Genomic DNA, 19874 nt, shown 5'->3' with positions numbered 1-19874 from the left:
ACCAAATCTGACTTCTTCTGCTTTGACTTATAATCACTTAAAATCTCTCTTTATAGTTAATAAATCTGTTTATTTTACCTGAAGCAGTCCCTTTGGTTGGAAGTATGACAGAGACTCCTCTTGGGATAACAAGCCTGGTACATACCAATTTCTTTGTTAAATTGATGAACTCATATAAGCTTGCAGCGTCCAGCAGGCATAACTGGACACTGCAAGATGGAGGTCCTAGGGTTGTGTCTGGGACTGGAGATATTGGCTAGTGTCATAGAATATCAGGGTTGGAAGGGACCTCAGGAGGTCATCTAGTCCAACCCCCTGCTCAAAGCAGGACCAATCCCCAATCAAATCATCCCAGCCAGGGCTTTGTCAAGCCTGACCTTAAAAACTTCCAAGGAAGGAGATTCTACCACCTCCCTAGGTAACGCATTCCAGTGTTTCACCACCCTCCTAGTGAAAAAGTTTTTCCTAATATCTAACCTAAACCTCCCCCACTGCAAATTGAGACCATTACTCTTTGTCCTATCCTCTTCTACCACTGAGAATAGTCTAGAACCATCCTCTCTGGAACCACTTCTCAGGTAGTTGAAAGCAGCTATCAAATCCCCCCTCCTCCTCTTCTGCAGACTAAACAATCCCAGTTCCCTCAGCCTCTCCTCATAAGTCATGTGTTCCAGACCCCTAATCATTTTTGTTGCCCTTCGCTGGACTCTCTCCAATTTATCCACATCCTTCTTGTAGTGTGGGGCCCAAAACTGGACACAGTACTCCAGATGAGGCCTCACCAATGTCGAATAGAGGGGAACGATCACGTCCCTCGATCTGCTCGCTGTGCCCCTACTTATACATCCCAAAATGCCACACTGCTGACTCATATCCAGCTTCTCGTCCACTGTAACCCCTAGGTCCTTTTCTGCAGAACTGCTGCCTAGCCATTTGGTCCCTAGTCTGTAGCTGTGCATTGGGTTCTTCCATCCTAAGTGCAGGACCCTGCACTTATCCTTATTGAACCTCATCAGGTTTCTATTGGCCCAATCCTCCAATTTGTCTAGGTCCCTCTGTATCCTATCCCTGCCCTCCAGCGTATCTACCACTCCTCCCAGTTTAGTATCATCCGCAAATTTGCTGAGAGTGCAATCCACACCATCCTCCAGATCATTTATGAAGATATTGAACAAAACCGGCCCCAGGACTGCCCCCTGGGGCACTCCACTTGACACCGGCTGCCAACTAGACATGGAGCCGTTGATCACTACCCGTTGAGCCCGACAATCTAGCCAACTTTCTACCCACCTTCTAGTGCATTCTTCCAGCCCATACTTCTTTAACTTGCTGACAAGAATACTGTGGGAGACCGTGTCAAAAGCTTTGCTAAAGTCAAGAAACAGTACATCCACTGCTTTCCCTTCATCCACAGAACCAGTAATCTCATCATAGAAGGTGATTAGATTAGTCAGGCATGACCTTCCCTTGGTGAATCCATGCTGACTGTTCCTGATCACTTTCCTCTCATGTAAGTGCTTCAGGATTGATTCTTTGAGGACCTGCTCCATGATTTTTCCGGGGACTGAGTTGAGGCTGACTGGCCTGTAGTTCCCAGGATCCTCCTCCTTCCCTTTTTTAAAGATTGGCACTACATTAGCCTTTTTCCAGTCATCTGGGACTTCCCCCGTTCGCCACGAGTTTTCAAAGATAATGGTCAATGGCTCTGCAATCACATTCGCCAATTCCTTTAGCACTCTCGGATGCAACTCGTCCGGCCCCATGGACTTGTGCACGTCCAGCTTTTCTAAATAGTCCCTAACCACCTCTTTCTCCACAGAGGGCTGGCCATCTACTCCCCATGTTGCGATGCCCAGCGCAGCAGTCTGGGAGCTGTCCTTGTTAGTGAAGACAGAGGCAAAAAAAGCACATTAGCTTTTTCCACATCCGCTGTCACTAGGTTGCCTCCCTCATTCAGTAAGCGGCCCACACTTTCCTTGGCTTTCTTCTTATTGCCAACATACCTGAAGAAACCCTTCTTGTTACTCTTGACATCTCTTGCTAGCTGCAACTCTAGGTGCTATTTGGCCCTCCTGATTTCATTCCTACATGCCCAAGCAATATTTTTATACTCTTCCCTGGTCAAATGTCCAACCTTCCACTTCTTGTAAGCTTCTTTTTTATGTTTAAGATCCGCTGGGATTTCACCGTTAAGCCAAGCTGGTCGCCTGCCATATTTACTATTCTTTCGACTCATTGGGATGGTTTGTCCCTGTAACCTCAACAGGGATTCCTTGAAATACAGCCAGCTCTCCTGGACTCCTTTCCCCTTCATGTTAGTCCCCCAGGGGATCCTACCCATCCGTTCCCTGAGGGAGTTGAAGTCTGCTTTCCTGAAGTCCAGGGTCCGTATCCTGCTGCTTACCTTTCTTCCCTGTGTCAGGATCCTGAACTCAACCAACTCATGGTCACTGCCTCCCAGATTCCCGTCCACTTTTGCTTCCCCCACTAATTCTTCCCTGTTTGTGAGCAGCAGGTCAAGAAAAGCTCCCCCCCTAGTTCGCTCGTCTAGCACTTGCACCAGGAAATTGTCCCCTACGCTTTCCAAAAACTTCCTGGATTGTCTATGCACCGCTGTATTGCTCTCCCAGCAGATATCAGGAAAATTAAAGTCACCCATGAGAACCAGGGCGTGCGACCTAGTTGCTTCTGCGAATTGCCGGAAGAAAGCCTCATCCACCTCATCCCCCTGGTCCGGTGGTCTATAGCAGACTCCCACCACTACATCACTCTTGTTGCTCACACTTCTAAACTTAATCCATAGACACTCAGGTTTTTCTGCAGTTTCGTACCGGAGCTCTGAGCAGTCATACTGCTCCCTTACATACAGTGCTACTCCCCCACCTTTTCTGCCCTGCCTGTCCTTCCTGAACAGCTTATATCCATCCATGACAGTACTCCAGTCATGTGAGTTATCCCACCAAGTCTCTGTTATTCCAATCACGTCATAATTCCTTGACATCACCAGGACCTCCAGTTCTCCCTGCTTGTTTCCAAGGCTTTGTGCATTCGTATATAAGCACTTGAGATAACCTGCTGATCGCCCCTCATTCTCAGTATGAGGCAGGAGCCCTCCCCTCACAGACGTTCCTGCCTGTGTTTCCTCCCGGTATCCCGCTTTCCCACTTACCTCAGTGTGTCATTCAGTTGCACAATCCAGAGAGCCGCTTACATGCCAGAGGCCATGCGTGAACAGCCCAGGAGTGGGGGTTCTCACAGCAGAGCAGGGTAAGGCCGGCTCTGAGTCAAGGATTGGAGTGACCTAGCAGATCACTGGTCCAGATAATACCAGACAGGAACGTCACACTAAGATTTTGGTACCTAACACCCTTGTAAACAAACCCTGATCAAACACAATCAAAGCTAGTTTGTATGTAGCAAATCAGGATGGTTACACAGCATCCAGTGCAAGAGGTCCTATAGGTCAGGGTTTTTCAACCTGTGGGTCATGACCCTAAGTGGGGTCACCAAAGTGTTTCAGAGGGTCACATAAGCAGCTCTGGTCCTGTAGGTCTGGGCAGGTTTGCCTCCCTGCTCCAGGCATTGCAACCTTCAGCATCAGAGTGCCACTCAGGTTTGGTCCCACTGCCCCTCCATCGTGAGAGGTGGCTGGCTGGGCGAAATTTGAGAGAGTGGTGCCGCCAGCCCATGCTCCAGGCTGCAATGCGACTTGCAAATTTGGTCCAGCTGGTCCATCAGGGGTGAGGCCAAACATGAGCGACGCTGCAACCCCAGAGGTCGCAACATCTAGAGCAGGGAGCTGAGTCCAGCCTGCCCCACAGTTCAGGAGTGACCGCTGCAGGGCTCTGCAAACCTCCCCCGGAGCATTCCTTACCCTTAAGGGTAGGGCCCACCCCCACCCCCAGGGCCCATTCCCTGCCAGGGGCAGGACACAACCCCCTTCCCCAGGCCTATTTACAGGGTTGTCACAGGCCATCAACATACACAAATCGGTCCTGAGGCCAGAAAGGTTGAAAACCTTTGCTACAGGTTTCAGAGTAGCAGCTGTGTTAGTCTGTATTTGCAAAAAGAAAAGGAGGACTTGTGGCACCTTTGAGACTAACACATTTATTTGAGCATAAGCTTTAGTGAGCTACAGCTCACTTCATCGGATGCATTCAAATGAAGAGATTGAGGCAACTGCATGATTACCCTATTTATTAGAGAGATCCTTTCCAAAATAAAGGAAGGGGGAGGAGGGGACGCAGAATAATGAGGCTGTTGCATACAAGTTGCAGTGCTTGTACATTTTGTACAGAAATTCCACAGCTCTGGGTTCAAAGGTACAGCTCTCCCCTCGACAAAAAAGAGCTTAGAGATTGTCAGAGTACTGTCGGATTCAAAAGTTCTAACAGAACCCGCTGAAATAGTTAAGGACATACAACGTTTCATAAATTACAAAGTAAAACATGAGAGAAGATTGACCTCAATGCAATTTAACAACAAAAAAAGGTTTTGACTTGATCAGAGTTTAATGCGAGTTAACTCACTGCAAGTTAAGTGAAGTTAGCCGACATGTCTGTGACAATGGCTGTGGGCACGTCACAGGTGGGTCAGGACACAAATGTGTGGATTGTCCACATATTTACAAACGAATTAACCAATCAACTCGAGCGACAAACCCAAGTCTCAACAAAACCAGCAGTCCCTCTGTGAGAGTCAGGAATGAGCACAGGTTATGACTGTAGGAAACATCACCAACAGGTGAGAGAGAGGACTCTGCTGTTAACAAGAGTATTGCCTTTTTAGCTTTCATGATTCCGGGAGAACATTGCATCTAAACTGTCTCACAAAATGCCTTAGTTTTAATACAGTACAATAGTTCAAACAGTATCCACTTTCTGAGCAATAGCAGCCATCAGAGAGACAAGACAAACTAGGGGTGCAATCTCACGCTGAAAGTATTTACAAAATTCTTTACACTAAAAAGGGAAATAATATTTTTAGGAACCATTCCCATGGGGTTTCGGGTAAGGCAATTAATTCACTAGACATTATAAATAGTTTGCTTGCCTCTGTGTTTACATCAAAGACGACATTATGCTTTATCGCACAGCTGAAGAACAATTAGCATCAATTTACGTTTCTCTGAGAAAAGACGTCCAAAAAAGCGTTCAGGACTTAAACTGAAACAAAAAAAAAAGAAAAACATGACAATATCCATGGATTCTCATTTTTTTCAGAGAAGAACTCCCCCCTCCCTCTCACAAAAAACCCTACTTACATACATTCTTTACGTGGAGCATACATACAAAATGACCTAATATGAACGTCAGCTATATTATACTTGGTCTAATGTAGACTTCAAACAAATCAGACATGATCCAGTAAGTCTGAGCTCTCTCATCTGCCTTTCCATTTAAAAACGTGGGCAATGATGCTGGGTGGGAGTGTGAAGAAAAGATACCAAGGCTGGTTTTAGCTGCTCAGGGAAGGCTCTGCTAGAAGGAAAGGCTGGAACGTGTTTCAGGAGAGTCAACCGGCTGACGATGACAGGGACAAACAGAGCTTGTGTCATCTCTAATGCTGCCATCAAGGATCACAGTCATGCCAGCTTCAGTGCTGAGATTAAAACTTTTTGCGGTTTCACGAAGTGCGATTTCGACACACTCACCCAGATGATATTGGCGGGGGTGTGACAGCAGGATACTTGCAGTGACTGCTAGCAGCAGTAAAGGATACAGCTACGGATCCCAGTCTCCTAGCAGAGCCTGGGGCTTTTGGGGGTTCCAGAAGTCTCTCTGGAGCTGCAGTCTGTTCATTTTCAGTGACTGAGTGCACAGGTGGAGTCTTCTCCGGAGAAGCTGTTGCTCCTGTTCCCTCTGGGGAGTTCCCAAATGAACACAGAACTCACTGGAGCGGAGTTTGTTTTGATGGTGCACCTGCTGAATCATTCAAACTGAGGCTTCTCCCGCCCAGGAGCTGCTTGAGAAAGGCTCAGGCTTGTGATGGAACACCCGGCAAGTAACAGCCCAGAGGCCAGGACCATGCACCTTGGCAATCAACATTTTGCATTTCTTTGCTGAAGTGGGGTCTTAATTATACCCCCGTCTGCATTCCGCACCCTGTAGTCTGGCACGAGACACTCCCCTCGGAATCCCCTACACCAGAGCTCAGAAATAGCCTTAGCAGAAGCAATGGCCACCCACTTTGAACAGGTGAGAGAGGCAGGATGCAGGGATGATGGTGAGACAGTAATGACATGAAGCTACTTTGAAGCCTAGGGTCTCACTGGATTGGAACTGGATTGTTCCACTAACATTTCAGTGGAAAAGGAACAAGGTGTCTCCTTTCAAAGATATAAGTAGACTAGATCTTGAAACAGGCGATAGCTCATAAGCAAACTGTCAGCTATAGTGAAGCAAACAATGAAAATCCTGGTAGATACAGCAAATGTAAGAATGCAACTTTCATACCACCCTAAGAATGAATGTGAAACAGTACAGCTACAGCTCATGCTGTAGTGAGCAAGCAGATTGACTGCTGTTTAAACAGACACCCCTCAGTCTCCGAGAGAGGCCCCTGAGAAATTCTACAAATCCTTCCTTCCCCCCAGTGCAAAGCCTCACCGTAGATCTAGGGCAGAATCAACCAGCAGAATCTCGTGATGCAACCCCTCTCCTCCCCGGCCCCAAAGAAAATGGCTGTGTCATCCCTAGAGATAACTGACAGTAGCAGACCCCTAGCCCCATCCAGCTCTGGAAGTGGGGAGCTCTCACATGCCACCTACTGTAGGATTAAGTCTTGCAAAGCTACTGTGCTGAAGGCCAGGAGGCAGGGGAAAAAAAAAAAAAAAAAAAAGAGTCCAATTGATGGAAGAGGAGCCTGTTTTGAGCCCCAGGGTATATCTACACTGCAATTAAACTCCCATGGCTGGCCTGTGCCAGCTGACTTGGGCATGTGAGGCTAATTGCAGGGTAGAGGTTCAGGCTTCGGCTGAGGCCCAGGCTCTAGGACTTTGTGAGGTGGGAGGGTCCCAGAGCCTGGACAGCAGCCCAAGCTGGAACATCTACACTGCAGTGAAACAGCTCCTTAGCCCAAGCCTGAGCCAGCTGGCATGGGCCAACCGCAGGTGTCTTATTGCAATGCAGACATACCCTACAGCTCCCTTCCTTCATCCAGCTGCCTCTCCCATAATGGAAATGGGAGTTTAAGCCTACTGCGGGGCACTTTGTAACGGACAAGACAACACAGCACAATGCTTTGGGGGATGGGACTGCAAGTGAACAACATGGTTTATTTCTGACCAACTCCCCCTGCAGTGCGGCTCCTGGGAAGGGTTTTTTGATAATGTGGTTCTTTTGCATGTCCCAGGGTATCTGTATCTTTATAAGAAGTTCAGAGTCAATAACAGACCCTAAAATAGTTGCTTGCTGCAAAGGGCTGAAAACAAGAGATTTACACAGATGAAGCTGCCCTAGAAAGTCACGGAGCGGAAAACCCTGTCAGCAAGGAGTAATTCTGGAACGGAGGAAGCAAGATCAGTTTTCCATCACCACAGAACAGGGCTCTCGGCTTCAGCCTCTAATGCGGGAGCAGACCAAGGAAACGCCACAGTTGCAAAATTCATCACCAGAAAGATGCTTTGTCTTTGCCGCAGAGATACTGATTGGAATGGGTGTATTGGACAGATTAGAGATATTCCAAATGGTTGAAAGTAATAATATCCTGCTCTTTATTCTTGGGCAATCAGAAGTGCCAAACTTCAGCATATTCTTTTAAAGGCATAAGGCTAAAGATTTGATTAGCTGCTTCCTTTCAGAGCCCTGAAATGCTGGTCAGAGATGGGCCTAGCTCATCTTCATTGCTCCTCCCAAAGCCTAGTTTACTGGATGTTGAAATCAAGGGCTTGGGTGTCACAGGGCTGAGCATCTGTGCAGCTCCCACTGGCTTCATTTGGACCTGGAGCTGCTCAGTGCTTCAGAAAAGTCACGCTGTACATTTAACTGCGTGTTCTGAAATCTTCTGCCTTTAGCCCTCGGCAGTACCTGAGTCTACACACTGCTCACCTCCCTAGCTCCTTTGCCCAGCCTTCTCTTTGGAGAGGAGACAGCCAGGTGAGCCTGGGCTGAGCACTACAGACCACCAAATCCCCGAGTGAAGTTGGCTATACTTGTGTGTAATGAGAGAAGGGGCTGTGATTCAGAGAAAGCTTTTAGGAACCTGCCAGAGTTCTGTAGCAGATTCGCCACCTGACTCATGGATGTAATGGCAGCATCTGTGTTTTCACAGCTGTTAATGAGAGAAGTTAATCCTTTTAAACCCACCTGGATTCCAAAGAAAGGACATTCTAGACCAATCAAGGTGAAGATCAAGTGGTGGAATGGCGTCTCCGAAGCCTGGCACACACAGGGAGAGCAAGTCTTCGGCCTCTGCAGGCCGGGATTGAAAAGTCAGGCTCCGGGTATTTAAAGAAAGAAGAGAAAAGTCACCAGATGAAAACCCTCAGAACACTGGCGGCTCCCGGGAAAAGCTTCGACGCTCCCCTGACCCAGCCTGCCTTCTGGGACCTGAATGACAAGTGTCCCCCGAGTGCTGCCAGGACAGGCTGTGGTACTAGCTCTTCAGTGCTTGGCACGCGAGCCTATAGAGACTGGGGACATCCTCTCACGGCTACTGCACAGGGCAGCTTGAGAACAGAGGTTTGAAGAATATAACAGCATTAAAAAGTGATCTTTACCCCTCACTTTACACGAGAGTCCAAGGAGGACAGAGACAAGCCCAAGCCCTCTCTGCGCTCAAGACTTTCTAATTCATGGGAGAGGAGATGGGATCGCTAGAGAAGTCAGGACCTACAGCTACAGCCACGAGGAGGAATTTGAAGTCAACACCGGGTCACTGCTTTGTGCCATTCATTGGTTAAGTGAAGCCAAATCTTGTCTGGTCTAAAGACTGCAACCTGCAAAGATGCCTCTAGAGCACTGAGAGCAGCACTATCCACCTCAGAGGCCACATCACACAGCTGGCTTCCCCTGGCTGCGCGTCCAATAGCATGTGTCACATGCCCAATACAGACGCTTCCAGCTGGGCTTCGCTGACTTCCTTCAATATGGGGGAAGGGTGGCATGTTGGTTTCAGCTATGGAGGAATACACGTGAACCTCTGAGCCACTCTCACTCGCTTAAGCATCAGAGTCATGAACATGCTGCTGCTAAGTGACTTCAATAGCCTGCAATGCCCAGCTGCAGCTGTCACAGTTCTCCTCCTTCCACACCTCATGGCCGAGGCAGCAGTCTGCCAGAATATCAGTTTGCCAGCAGATCAGGGCAGATCTCCAGCCCACCACTGAGCAGCACAGTTCATGGTGAAGGCAGAGCCCCACCATCTCGAACACCCAGAAGAGAGCCAAGCCAAGAAGCCATGCCATTATAGCCAGGGTTTTTTTTGCTTCTCCCATACAGTTGATTGTAGAGGTCACTAGCGATTTCTAAATTCAGATCAAGTGGCATGTCTAACTCAGACTGCTTTAATATTAGAGCAATTCTAGTTACTGGCCTTGAATACATTGCATTTACATAGCACCTTTCAATCTGAGGGTCCAAGTGCTTTGACAAAGGTGGGGATTACCCACATTCACACATGTGGAAACCGAGGCACAGGCTAAGTGACTTGCCCAAGGTCCCACAGAGTCTGGACTCCTGACTCCCAGTTCTGTTGTCTGGGGGTTAGACCACACTGCCTCCTCATCAGTGAAGCTAGGACTGGACCTGCCCTCCTCAGACCCCCGAAGTGAAGATTGCTCTCTGTCTCCTGTGAGGTTTCACACTCTTGATGAAGCACATAAATAGAATATGACAACCAAAAAAAGTGCAGTAAACTAAATGTTTAAAAAAAGCACATTTGTGCAGTGTCTGTGCAAAGATAAAAAATAAATACATGATTAAAAATTAAAAAGGTTCACAGTATCACACATGGATAGGTAGCTGTAGTGGTGCCTGTCTGGAAACAGTCACTACCCAGGACTCTTTCCAGCCCGCTTCACATAGGAGCTCTGGGTGGGAGGTTTCTTTGCTGTCCATGTCTCGGATAGATATAAATACACGTTTAGAGAACATTTCGCTCCAGCCTGAAACGCAGTGCCCAGGATCCAGCAGTGCAGCAAGCTCTTCCCCATCCCATCAGAACAACACATCAACCTGCAGAGGGAAACGCTGCTCTCTGGGTCTTCAGTGTCTGCACAGAGATTACTGAAAGAGGCAAGGAGGAGGAGTTAGCAGGTGGCGGCTGTGCTGATTTCAGTTAGCTTCACACTTTGCTAAGTCCCCTACATAGAGCGAGAGAACCATGCTCCCTTTGTACCCTCAGGTAACAGAACAGTTTAGATCTGAGGACTCTGGCTCAGTGAGGTTTGACTGCACTAGAAACAATTCAACAGAACCACCAGGAGTGTCGTCAAAGTGAACCTGCTTTCGGACTACACAGCAGATCTTGCCTGCTGCCAAAGAGCCAATCTAAGATGCAGCAGGACTACCCCAGCCATGTGAGTGCCACCCCTGCTGAAGCCAAGCCCCAGAGCCCCCAACCATATACTGGCACCGCAGCCCATGTTCAGAGCTTGCCCCTCTGGGTGCCCATCAAAGCTTTCTTGAACACTTACTGTATCACTCTCCTCATCGGAGACAGAGTGGACTTGAGTGCTATAGTGGAGAGGGGAGTAAACCCAACTCCTCTCGTCTGTAGGCTGCCAGAGTCGGCAGGGATAGTGCAAGAAGAGCAGCAGCAGAGCAGGGAGCGAGGGAGAGAAAAGGAGAAAATAGAGAGAGCAGGAAAATACAATAAGAACAGCTGTACACCCGGAGGAAGAACTGATTTTACAACAAGATTTCAGTGAAGGAGCCTTCCTCATCCTCAATACGTACCTTAGCCCCTAACAACGTCTGGGAGAGCCGCTAGCTGCGCTGCTAAAATGGAAATCTCTGTTCAGCTGCAGGGCAGAGGGCAACACTTTCCAGTTCCATGGCACCTTCCGTGTGAGCACCTCAAAGAGCTTTCAAGGCATTAATTAAGCCTCAAAGCCCCTGCAAGGCCAGCACCAGCCCCAATGACAGATGGGGAACCAAGGCACAAAAAGCTAAGTGACTTGCCTAAGTCCCACAGCAGGTCAGTGGCAGAGCTGGAATTAGACCCCAGATCTCTGGACTCCCAGTGCTGCATTTTACCCACAAGACCATTCCTTTCCCCACACCTTCAGCTGCAGTCGCATCTGCTTATGTTGGATGTTACTGTCACTTTAAAGTTAAGGGAGCTTTTATGGCAAAACCAACAATATTTGTAACCCCCTTGTGCTGACGTGCCAAGCAAGGCGGTGGAAGTGCAGGGTTAGATCATGTTGGACCATGAAGAGGAGCTGGTTAGTCATCAATTGGAGACAGCAGGGAAATGGAGAACAGGGACTGGGGATGACAAAGGAGGCAACACAGAACTGGATTGTTTTGGGGAAGGATCCAGGGACTTAGCTACCCCAGAAACGCATTAATGCAACAGAAATGTGCTTCTGCTTCCAGATGAGCAGGGAGAGACTTGCAGTCGAACGCAAGGCAAGACACAGTTCAAGGGGGAGCCACTTTCATCATCAATCAGTTTGGTTTCCCACCGTGGTGTCTGAAGGCATGAGGTAAAGGAAGCAGAGTTGGCACTGAGTCTACGACATACAGCTACAACCAGCCAGACAAGCTTTGGCGCACTGGGGGTCGGGGAGGTCTACGACACGGAACTCCATGGATAACTGCAGGTTGTGCCAACAAGGAGCCACTGGGAGGGGGCACCAGAATCCAGAGCTGAAGCTTTAAGTGCTGTGCTAGAGCCCCCAGAGCCCCTTCCCACTGTGCAGAGCCCGCCCTGCTCCAGATCCTTTGCTCCCCATAGCTGAGAATTACTGCTCTGGCTGAGTGAGCCCTGAACTCCACCACCCACCTTCCAAGCCTTTCGTGAGCGCCAGAGGCAGGTGTCTAGCGACAGCTGCTATAGAAATGGGTCTGTGCTGTGCGGTGACAGAGGAGAAGCATTCTGAGTGTGGGCTAAAGTTAACCCCTCAGTGCTGGGACTTCCTAATAAATGGGGGACAAAGCGGGTTTACAAGATCCTGGGTGTGGGGGAGAAGAGGTTAACGATTCTCTCTCGACTCTCTCACTCCTTCCCCGCCCCATCTCGCCAGGCCCAGTCTGCACATTGCTCGCCATCTACATCCCGTCTGCTTAATGCCCCCAGCCTCCCACCATAGCAGAGGAGGGGCTGGGAATACCAGCACCCATTAAACCGTCCCTTTGGACAGAGGCCTTGGAAGGGGAACAATTATCCCAAGTTTATAAATGGGGAAAACAAGTGAAAAGGTGAAGTGACACTCCCAAGGTCTCAGCCTGCTGAGGGCAGGGAAGGCACTGCACCCTAGGCTGGAGTCCCCAGCAGTTTCCCTCTTAGAGCCCCTAAGCTGTAGAAACTGGTCAGTGCGTTAGACACCTGGAAATCAGCCAGTGTCCTAAAGGGCCATGTTTGTAGCTGAATTTTATCCTCAGCTTCATACCAGCCGAGTGATGTCTTCCTGGAATCTAGCCTTGGCATTCCAGCCTACATGGCTCCCAGGAGGACTCGGCCCAGCAGGACATGTAAATACAGGGCCATGTTTAAGTTAATGGCAGATGTTGCCAAACATGCTGGCACAAAGGATTAATGATAAAGCACTTGGCTAAATTCAGTCAATCTCATAACTGGCCGAGAAAAAGGGGGGCAGGAAGGAGGGAGACGCTCTCACAATCAGCTCCATTACCCTGGGTCCAGCTGAGATCTTTGGAAAGAGGCTGTAGAGGGTAACTAACCAGGGGCTTGCTGGCCATGCAGCCTTTATCTGCGGAGCCTGAATTGCTGTGCAGACACCCCACAAAACAGAACTAGTCCCTGGGGCATCTAGGAGAGAGGGAACTGCTAGGACTTTGCTTGACCCCAGTGTTTCAAAGCTGCAGCCTGGCTCCCTTGCGTGCTAGCGTGTTCACTTACAGTCCCAGAGGAAAACGAGGCGGCTCGGAGTCTGCGCTGGCGGGGAGAGTAAATCCAGTACCTCCCATCCGTGAACTGGATGGCACCAGGGCAAGTGAGGTGAGAAAGGAAACAGAGGAGAAAGGATGAAGTGAAAGAAAGGATGAAAGAGAACGCAACCAAGGGGCTGGGCATCTCCAGGTCTGAAAGGATTAGCTGGCAAGGGAGCCATGCGTGGGAACAGCCGAGCCCCATGCCCAGCCACGTTGCTCTGCGCCTCTATTCCCCTGCAGTGAGTAGGGAGATAAAGTGCATCCCCATCCCCCGCTGTTGCTGCTTTAAGCACTGGAAAGCAGATCTTTCTCAAAGGTGAGTTTATGCTCCCTTGCGACTTCTCCTCTGGTCCAAGCATCCCTTCAGATTCCCCCCAGAATGCAGCTAGCTATTGGACAGGGCAACCAGCATCATGCTCAGCTGCTCACTTGAGTTACCACTTAAGCAGTTTTCCTAGGTGAGAACCAGTGGGAACTAAAACTCGGTGCATTTCCCTTCATCTCAGTTGTTTGGAGAGACATACCACAGCACACTACATATGGCAACGCAAAGCCAGAGGGCTCAGATGAGTTATGAAATGCTGATGATGGATTACACGATTTGTGCACACTGCTAGGCACAGCACACCAACCCATCCATCCCAACAGGCAGCATCCCTAAGAAAGGCAGGTGGGCTTGTCTATGGCTGGGTGGTGGGGGAATGGGGGGTTGAACCCTGCTAGAAGGCACTTCCCAATGAGAAGGGAAGTTACCAGAAGGCAGCTCGCACTCAACTGCCATCCACAGGCAAATAAAGAGCAGCAAATGTTAGGGAAAGCTGTTTGCATTTTGAATCGCATGCATAAAAAAACCAAAACAGACAAGCTTTTAAAACTGAGCCAATTCCTCCTGCAGCTCCCTGGAGCTGTCCAAATTACTCAGCAATGAATGAGCAATTCTGCAGTGGAGTCACATGAGCACAAGGAATGCCACAACGTGATACATGAATGCTCTAGGATATGCAATGTTTGAGGTACCCACTTTAGGGTGATCTCTGTTTCTATGGAAGTGCCAAATTGCAGGGCACGGCTCTTCCCTGCTGTAACTCCACTGCAGCCAAAACTAGCACCAATGCAAGGCTGAAGGCATCAGCAGGCAGTCTGCCTCAACCTCTCCTTGCTGGCCTTTGGTAGTTCAGAGAGGAGGTACGTGTTGCTAGAAGTCTCCTCTCTCTCAAGTCTCCAGCAGGTGCTCAGACATTGCGAGAGCTGGTGGAGGGATACAGCTCAGAGATACTCCACACTCTGCTGCCAACCCGGCAACCCCCTCACTTACTCCCTGCCTCAGTACTAGATTTCCACTGCACCATCTAACGCATCTGCCTGCAGGGAAAGGAAAAATCAGAGTTCACCACAGACCTCTGAGGTCAGTCAGCACAGTAACATCCTGTCCTGTCTCCAGGAGGCTATGAGGAAAGAATAGGATCTGAAGCCTCATCTTTTCAGGGAGAGAAACAATGAATTCTGCTCTGTAGGGAGGAAAGAGAACTCGCAGGGTAACTGTACGTTCGAAGCGATAGAGTCCCAGATATGGACAGCTGGCTTGTTTAAGCCTGTCAGACGTGTGCATGTAGGTAGCAAAGTTGTTCATGTGGTGGACAGGCATGTCTACAATGTACATTGAAATAGCAATGCATACCTATCTCCTGTGCTTGAGCACGTGCTATGTTTGAATTATCAAAGGGTAAAACCAAAGTTACTGGGATTTAAAACCTTTCCATCTAACCAATGAGCGCACGGGCGACTGACAGCCACGTGTTTCAGATCCACAGGACATACATTACCCAGGTTAGACTATTTCCCTTCATCTGCTGCTTTGGTATCTCAGATCTAGCTACAGCGCTGCCTGAACACGTTATGGGTGTAAGATGGACCAAGCAGACAGAGTATCTTACAAAGTATATGTCTGCAACTGGCACATCATCTTCATCTGAAGCCTGGCTGGCTGGCTCCGAGGCCTGGCTGGCTGTTTCCACTTCGATTGTAGCTGTGGCTGTTGCAATGGCACAGGCTGAAGAGGCTGCCTCCCTGGGTAAGAAGCAAAGAACATGAGGCCAGCTTCCTCCATCAAAAAAGGATGGAGCTAATGTGATTTACTACAGGAGAGCTGAAGGGGACAGGAGACTGCAAATCTGGACACCATCACTGCTCCCCAGTGCTAAGGTGCAGATCAATGTGGGGTTAGAAGCAGAATCACTCAGCACCCTGGGTGAGGCACCTATGCTTTTGGAAGTTTGGTACCCAGAGCAAATCAGTCTTTATGCATCTCAAAGCTGAGATGGAGACATCAGCCCCTTCCAGGCCCTGGAGTGCCATAGGCTGGCCAGCACCTGGAGGAGCTGCGCTGAAGCAGTAGTGCCATAGGATTAGAGGCAGGAATTAGCGTTTCTTCATGGCCAATACCAACAGCAACTCCTGTCTTTTCCACATTGACACTTACCCTGTGTCGTCTTCCTCAGGAGCTATGATCTCAACATCACATTTGCTCTCCAGCTCTACGGTTATCTGCTGGAGCTCCTCTTCAACCCGAACCTCCTCCTGTGACCTGCAAAACCAAAGGTACACAAGCCTATCTGCTCTGTTTCACATTGTCTCCTCCAACCCAGCGCTCAGGGTCTCCAAATACCACAGCACTGTAAATCTGCTTTACGGCAGAAAAGCAATAGCCTCACGTACTGCAGCAGTGCTAGACTGGATGTGGCAAATGGCAGCCTTTTGCAACAGAAGTGGCCAGCACGCCACCCATGGGCAGTTGCACAGCACACGCATAACACAGCTACATTAGCTCCTGCAGTCAGAGTCTCTTAGCATCTGGTCCTTGGGACAACCATTTCTGACAGCCTAACTTCCCAGCCTAGAGGGTCAATCCCCTCCAAGTTCTGTGGCTGGGGAGGAGAGAACCGGGGCAGTGGGATTAGCTGGAGCAGGCCAGCTGACAACAGGAGACCCTGCTTTACCTCAGGATGGCTAGCAGCAGGAAGCTGCCTGCTGTAGGTGAGAAAAGCAGAGCTGCACAGCTGTCTCAGGTGTGCTGAAGCTCCTTGCCCACTTCTGTGTTTCCTGCCATGCAAAGATGTTCACAGGTACTAAAGGTGAATGATGCAGTCCAGACTAGATTATACACGTGTAACCCAAGGGAGAGCTGTGTCTCCGTGGATTGTCTGCCATTTCATATATTATGGTACCACTGCTCCTTTTCAATCCAAGTGGCTAGTCACAGTGTGGGGCGATGGGGACATTCCAGTTGGGAACAGCAATTGGTGATAGTCTGGTGTTTCTTTGCAGAGAATATATAAAGTCCTGTGTCTCTGAACACAGAAGAAATCAAATACCAGGAAACAGTTTCTTTTGCACACAGCACCAAGAACATTCTTTTCAGCCTGCACCCCTGACCCAAATCCCTCTGCCCAAGTTTCTTCCAGGGTCAGACATGGTACTTTCAGCTGCTCCTTCCTGCTGTCTATGTTTCTCTGGTCCCCAGCATTCTGCTTTCCCCTGCCCCACAAAACACCAGCAAAAACCTCCTGGGGGGTTCACACACTCTTTTTGTCCTAGGTGTGGGCTTATCCTTACAGATATATTAATTGAAGGATGCACTCACACCTATCAATCTCAATAAGGTTTTAACTCAACCCATAATGAGGTTGCATCCAGTTCATAATATTATTTAAGTGACCGCTTATTTTAGAGAGGCTTAGGCCTGGTTGACACATAGCTACACCGCTCAGGGGTGTGGAGAAAAAAAAAAAAAAGCATTTGAGCATAAGGTATGGTGTAGCTGCAGCTAGGTCGATGGAAGAATGCTTTCCACTGATTTAGCTACCATCGCTTGGGGACGAGGTGGTCCCACCATGATGGAAACGCCCCTTCTGTTGCTACAGGCTGCATCTACACTACAGGTTTATGCTGGCATAGCTATGCTGCTATAGTCCCTAAAGAATAGACATGGCCTTAGAATAGATTATTCGTTTTATGGTCTTCATGCGAGGGGTCAATGTTTGCTAAGTGGAGGACACAATCAGCTGGGGAAGAGAGAGTTATTTACAGTGTCCCGGGTTCGTAAGAGATACCTAAAGATATCGCAAACTCCCCCCGTTTGCTCACTTGACAGTGCTTGTGCACACTGTATAGCCAGCAGGGGGAGCTCTCATATAGTTCTATGGGACTCAGCTTGGGAGCTTTGCAGTTTCTTGTAGATGGCTCTTTAAAAATCCCAGAGGGAATTCTCCAGATACAGCACACAGAGAACCTCAACAAACTAGGTACAGTCCCTTTTGTTTTCTGAGCAAGTATTTTAAATTCACGTAGATTCATGTATTAATAAATGTGTACTTGCAGCATTTTTAGAGGATCTCAAAGGGCTCTCCACGCAAACATTAAGCCTCAGCCCTGTTATGAATAATGTATTTAGGCATCAGTCCCACCGGTGGGAAAACTGAGGCACAGAGGTAAGGGTCCACGTTTTCAAAAGCGTTTCCCTCCAGGTTGTCAGTTTTTAGGTGCCAAGTCATTAGACATCTTCAGTAAGGTTTTCAGACGGGTCGAGTACCCGACAGTTCCCCCTTACTTCAGCTGTGGGCGTGGGTCCACAGCACCTGGGAAAAGCAGGCCCTGGGCCACCAGTGAGACCAAGACAAGATTGCAAGTGGGACTGGACATTTATATAGAGAACAAAAATATCCAGAGTTGTTCGAATGAATGACAACAAATTTGGGGAGGGATTGATAAACCCTTGTGCTCTGGACCAAGCCAATCTAGCTATTAGAGCCCAGGATGAGACCCACAGGGGGAATTCTTACACCTTCCTCTGACATGTTGGGCACTGGTTGCTGTCAACTGTCAGTGAAAACACTGGGCTGGATGGATCTCGGGTCTGATCCAGGCTGGCTCTTCCTATGGGGCATCAGGTACCCAAAACCTGAAGGACCCAGGATCAGAGGCCGTATTTGGAAACGGTGGCCTTTGACTTGCTCAAGGGATCACAGCAAGTTTGGGGCAGAGCTGGCAACACAACTCAGGAGTCCTGACTCTGATTCCTCTGTTCCAGCATGCAGACACTACTGCCAGTGTTATCGGTGTGAGAAAATTCCAGTATAATTCTAGGATATTAGCATCCAAAGAAAGATCTTAAAGATATCCTCTAAGGAACAGGGGAATTCTGCCCACTTTGCCACCAGCTCCCCGCCATACATCACTGGAAGAACAGAGGGATGAACTCCCAGAAATGCCGAGAGTGAGCCCAGCTCCCAGTGTACATCCGTGGGAGCTGGGGGTGCTCAGTATCTCTTGACAATTAGACAGAATCCAGCACCACTTTACGGAGGCAATGGATTGCATGCAAGAGGCATATGCCTGCTTTTCAGTGACTAGGGCACTAGACCAGGATGTGGGAGACCAGGGCTCTACTCCCAGCTCTGCCACTAACTTCAGGGTGACCTTGGGCAAGTCCATTCACCTCCTGGGGCCCCAGTTTCCCCATCTGTAAGATGGGGTAATGATACGGACCTCCGTTGTAAAGTGCTTTGAGATCTACTGATGAGAATTGGTAGATAAGAGCTGGGGACTATTATTATTTAAGATTACAGAGGGAGAAATTCACTCGTCTCTGCAGAAGGGGCCCAGCACAAAGCCTATGCACCACTGAAATCCCACGTAAGCCCTCAAAATAGGCCTGAAGTGGTGTACAGGCCTTGGCACTGTGGTTGCTTTTACTCAGCCCAGTCAGTTGAAGGGGATTTCTGGAAACCAGTTTCTAAAGCATGAAAGGATGTCTTACCTGCCATCCTGCCCTGAGGAGTGTGTGCGCCTCCTGCGGAGACAAACCAAAAACCAAGTTTATCTGAGTGGCGATTTAAAAAAAACAAAAAACAAACACCACAACAACCACGCCTTCCCTGAGAGGGCTGTTCTACTTGACAGCAATAATGAATCCCGAAAGCATGTTCCTCACTCCCAGGAGTGGTTTAATTAAAATCAGCTGGTAGCACTCCATGGCAGAGCACAGCACACACTGCTGATTTGTAGGGCTGAGGCTAACCCCAGTCAGCTACTCCAGGATAACCAGATTAAGAACACTGTCCTTACCTGTATCTGGGCTGCTCAGAGGTCTCCGAGGGAGACCGCTCAGGAACAGAGAGCGACGTTGAAGAGAGCGTCGTTGCTATGGAGGCTGTGGTTGCTTCTTCGAAGGAAGGAGGAGTGCAGGGTAGCAGGTCTGGCCTTCCTGCTATGCCGAAGACCAAGAGCAGAAAGACGACAGGAAAAGAACAGGCTGAATGAGTTAAATACAAGCAACACTGGCCGGTCTCCAGCTAGCTGCTGAAGCCATGTCAGTCATACATTCATAGATATTTTGGTCAGAAGGGACCATTATGATCACCTAGTCTGACCTCCTGCACAACGCAGGCCACAGAATTTCACCCACCACTCCTGCAAAAAAACCTCACACCTATATCTGTGCTACTGAAGTCCTCAAATCGTAGTTTAAAGACTTCAAGGAGCAGAGAATCCTCCAGCAAGTGACCCGTGCCCCATGCTACAGAGGAAGGCGAAAAACCTCCAGGGCCTCTTCCAATCTGCCCTGGAGGAAAATTCCTTCCCGACCCCAAATATGGCGATCAGCTAAACCCTGAGCATATGTGCAAGATTCATCAGCCAGATACTACAGAAAATTCTTTCCTGGGTAACTCAGATCCCACCCCATCTAATATCCCATCACAGGCCATTGGGCCTATTTACCATGAATATTTAATTACCAAACCCATGTTATCCCAT

The 19874-nt window shown here is 48.9% G+C and overlaps 1 protein-coding gene across 9 annotated transcripts in view; it reads right to left on the bottom strand.

The window, feature by feature from the left end:
• Positions 1-4182: 4182 nt before the first annotated feature.
• PIP5K1C (phosphatidylinositol-4-phosphate 5-kinase type 1 gamma) overlaps positions 4183-19874 on the bottom strand; it is a 78434-nt gene continuing 62742 nt past the window's right edge. For 3 of the 9 annotated variants that reach the window (XM_043535634.1, XM_043535639.1, XM_043535636.1), the window contains exons 13-19: positions 19185-19326; positions 18877-18909; positions 15541-15645; positions 14996-15128; positions 13030-13104; positions 10637-10720; positions 4183-10226 (exon numbers count right to left, since the gene is read on the bottom strand). In XM_043535634.1, coding sequence (XP_043391569.1) covers positions 10224-10226; positions 10637-10720; positions 13030-13104; positions 14996-15128; positions 15541-15645; positions 18877-18909; positions 19185-19326 — 575 coding nt within the window. In that variant the 3' untranslated portion in view covers positions 4183-10223. Of the gene's footprint in view, positions 10227-10636; positions 10721-13029; positions 13105-14376; positions 14424-14995; positions 15129-15540; positions 15646-18876; positions 18910-19184; positions 19327-19874 lie in introns of all 9 variants that reach the window. The other 6 variants (XM_043535635.1, XM_037885535.2, XM_037885534.2 and 3 more) reach the window with 6 other exon arrangements.

Source organism: Chelonia mydas, chromosome 25, assembly GCF_015237465.2.
Source record: "Chelonia mydas isolate rCheMyd1 chromosome 25, rCheMyd1.pri.v2, whole genome shotgun sequence".
NCBI classification, from domain to species: Eukaryota; Metazoa; Chordata; order Testudines; family Cheloniidae; genus Chelonia; species Chelonia mydas.
The sequence above is the reverse complement of the archived record's forward strand: the minus strand, read 5'-3'. Positions and strand labels throughout refer to the sequence as shown.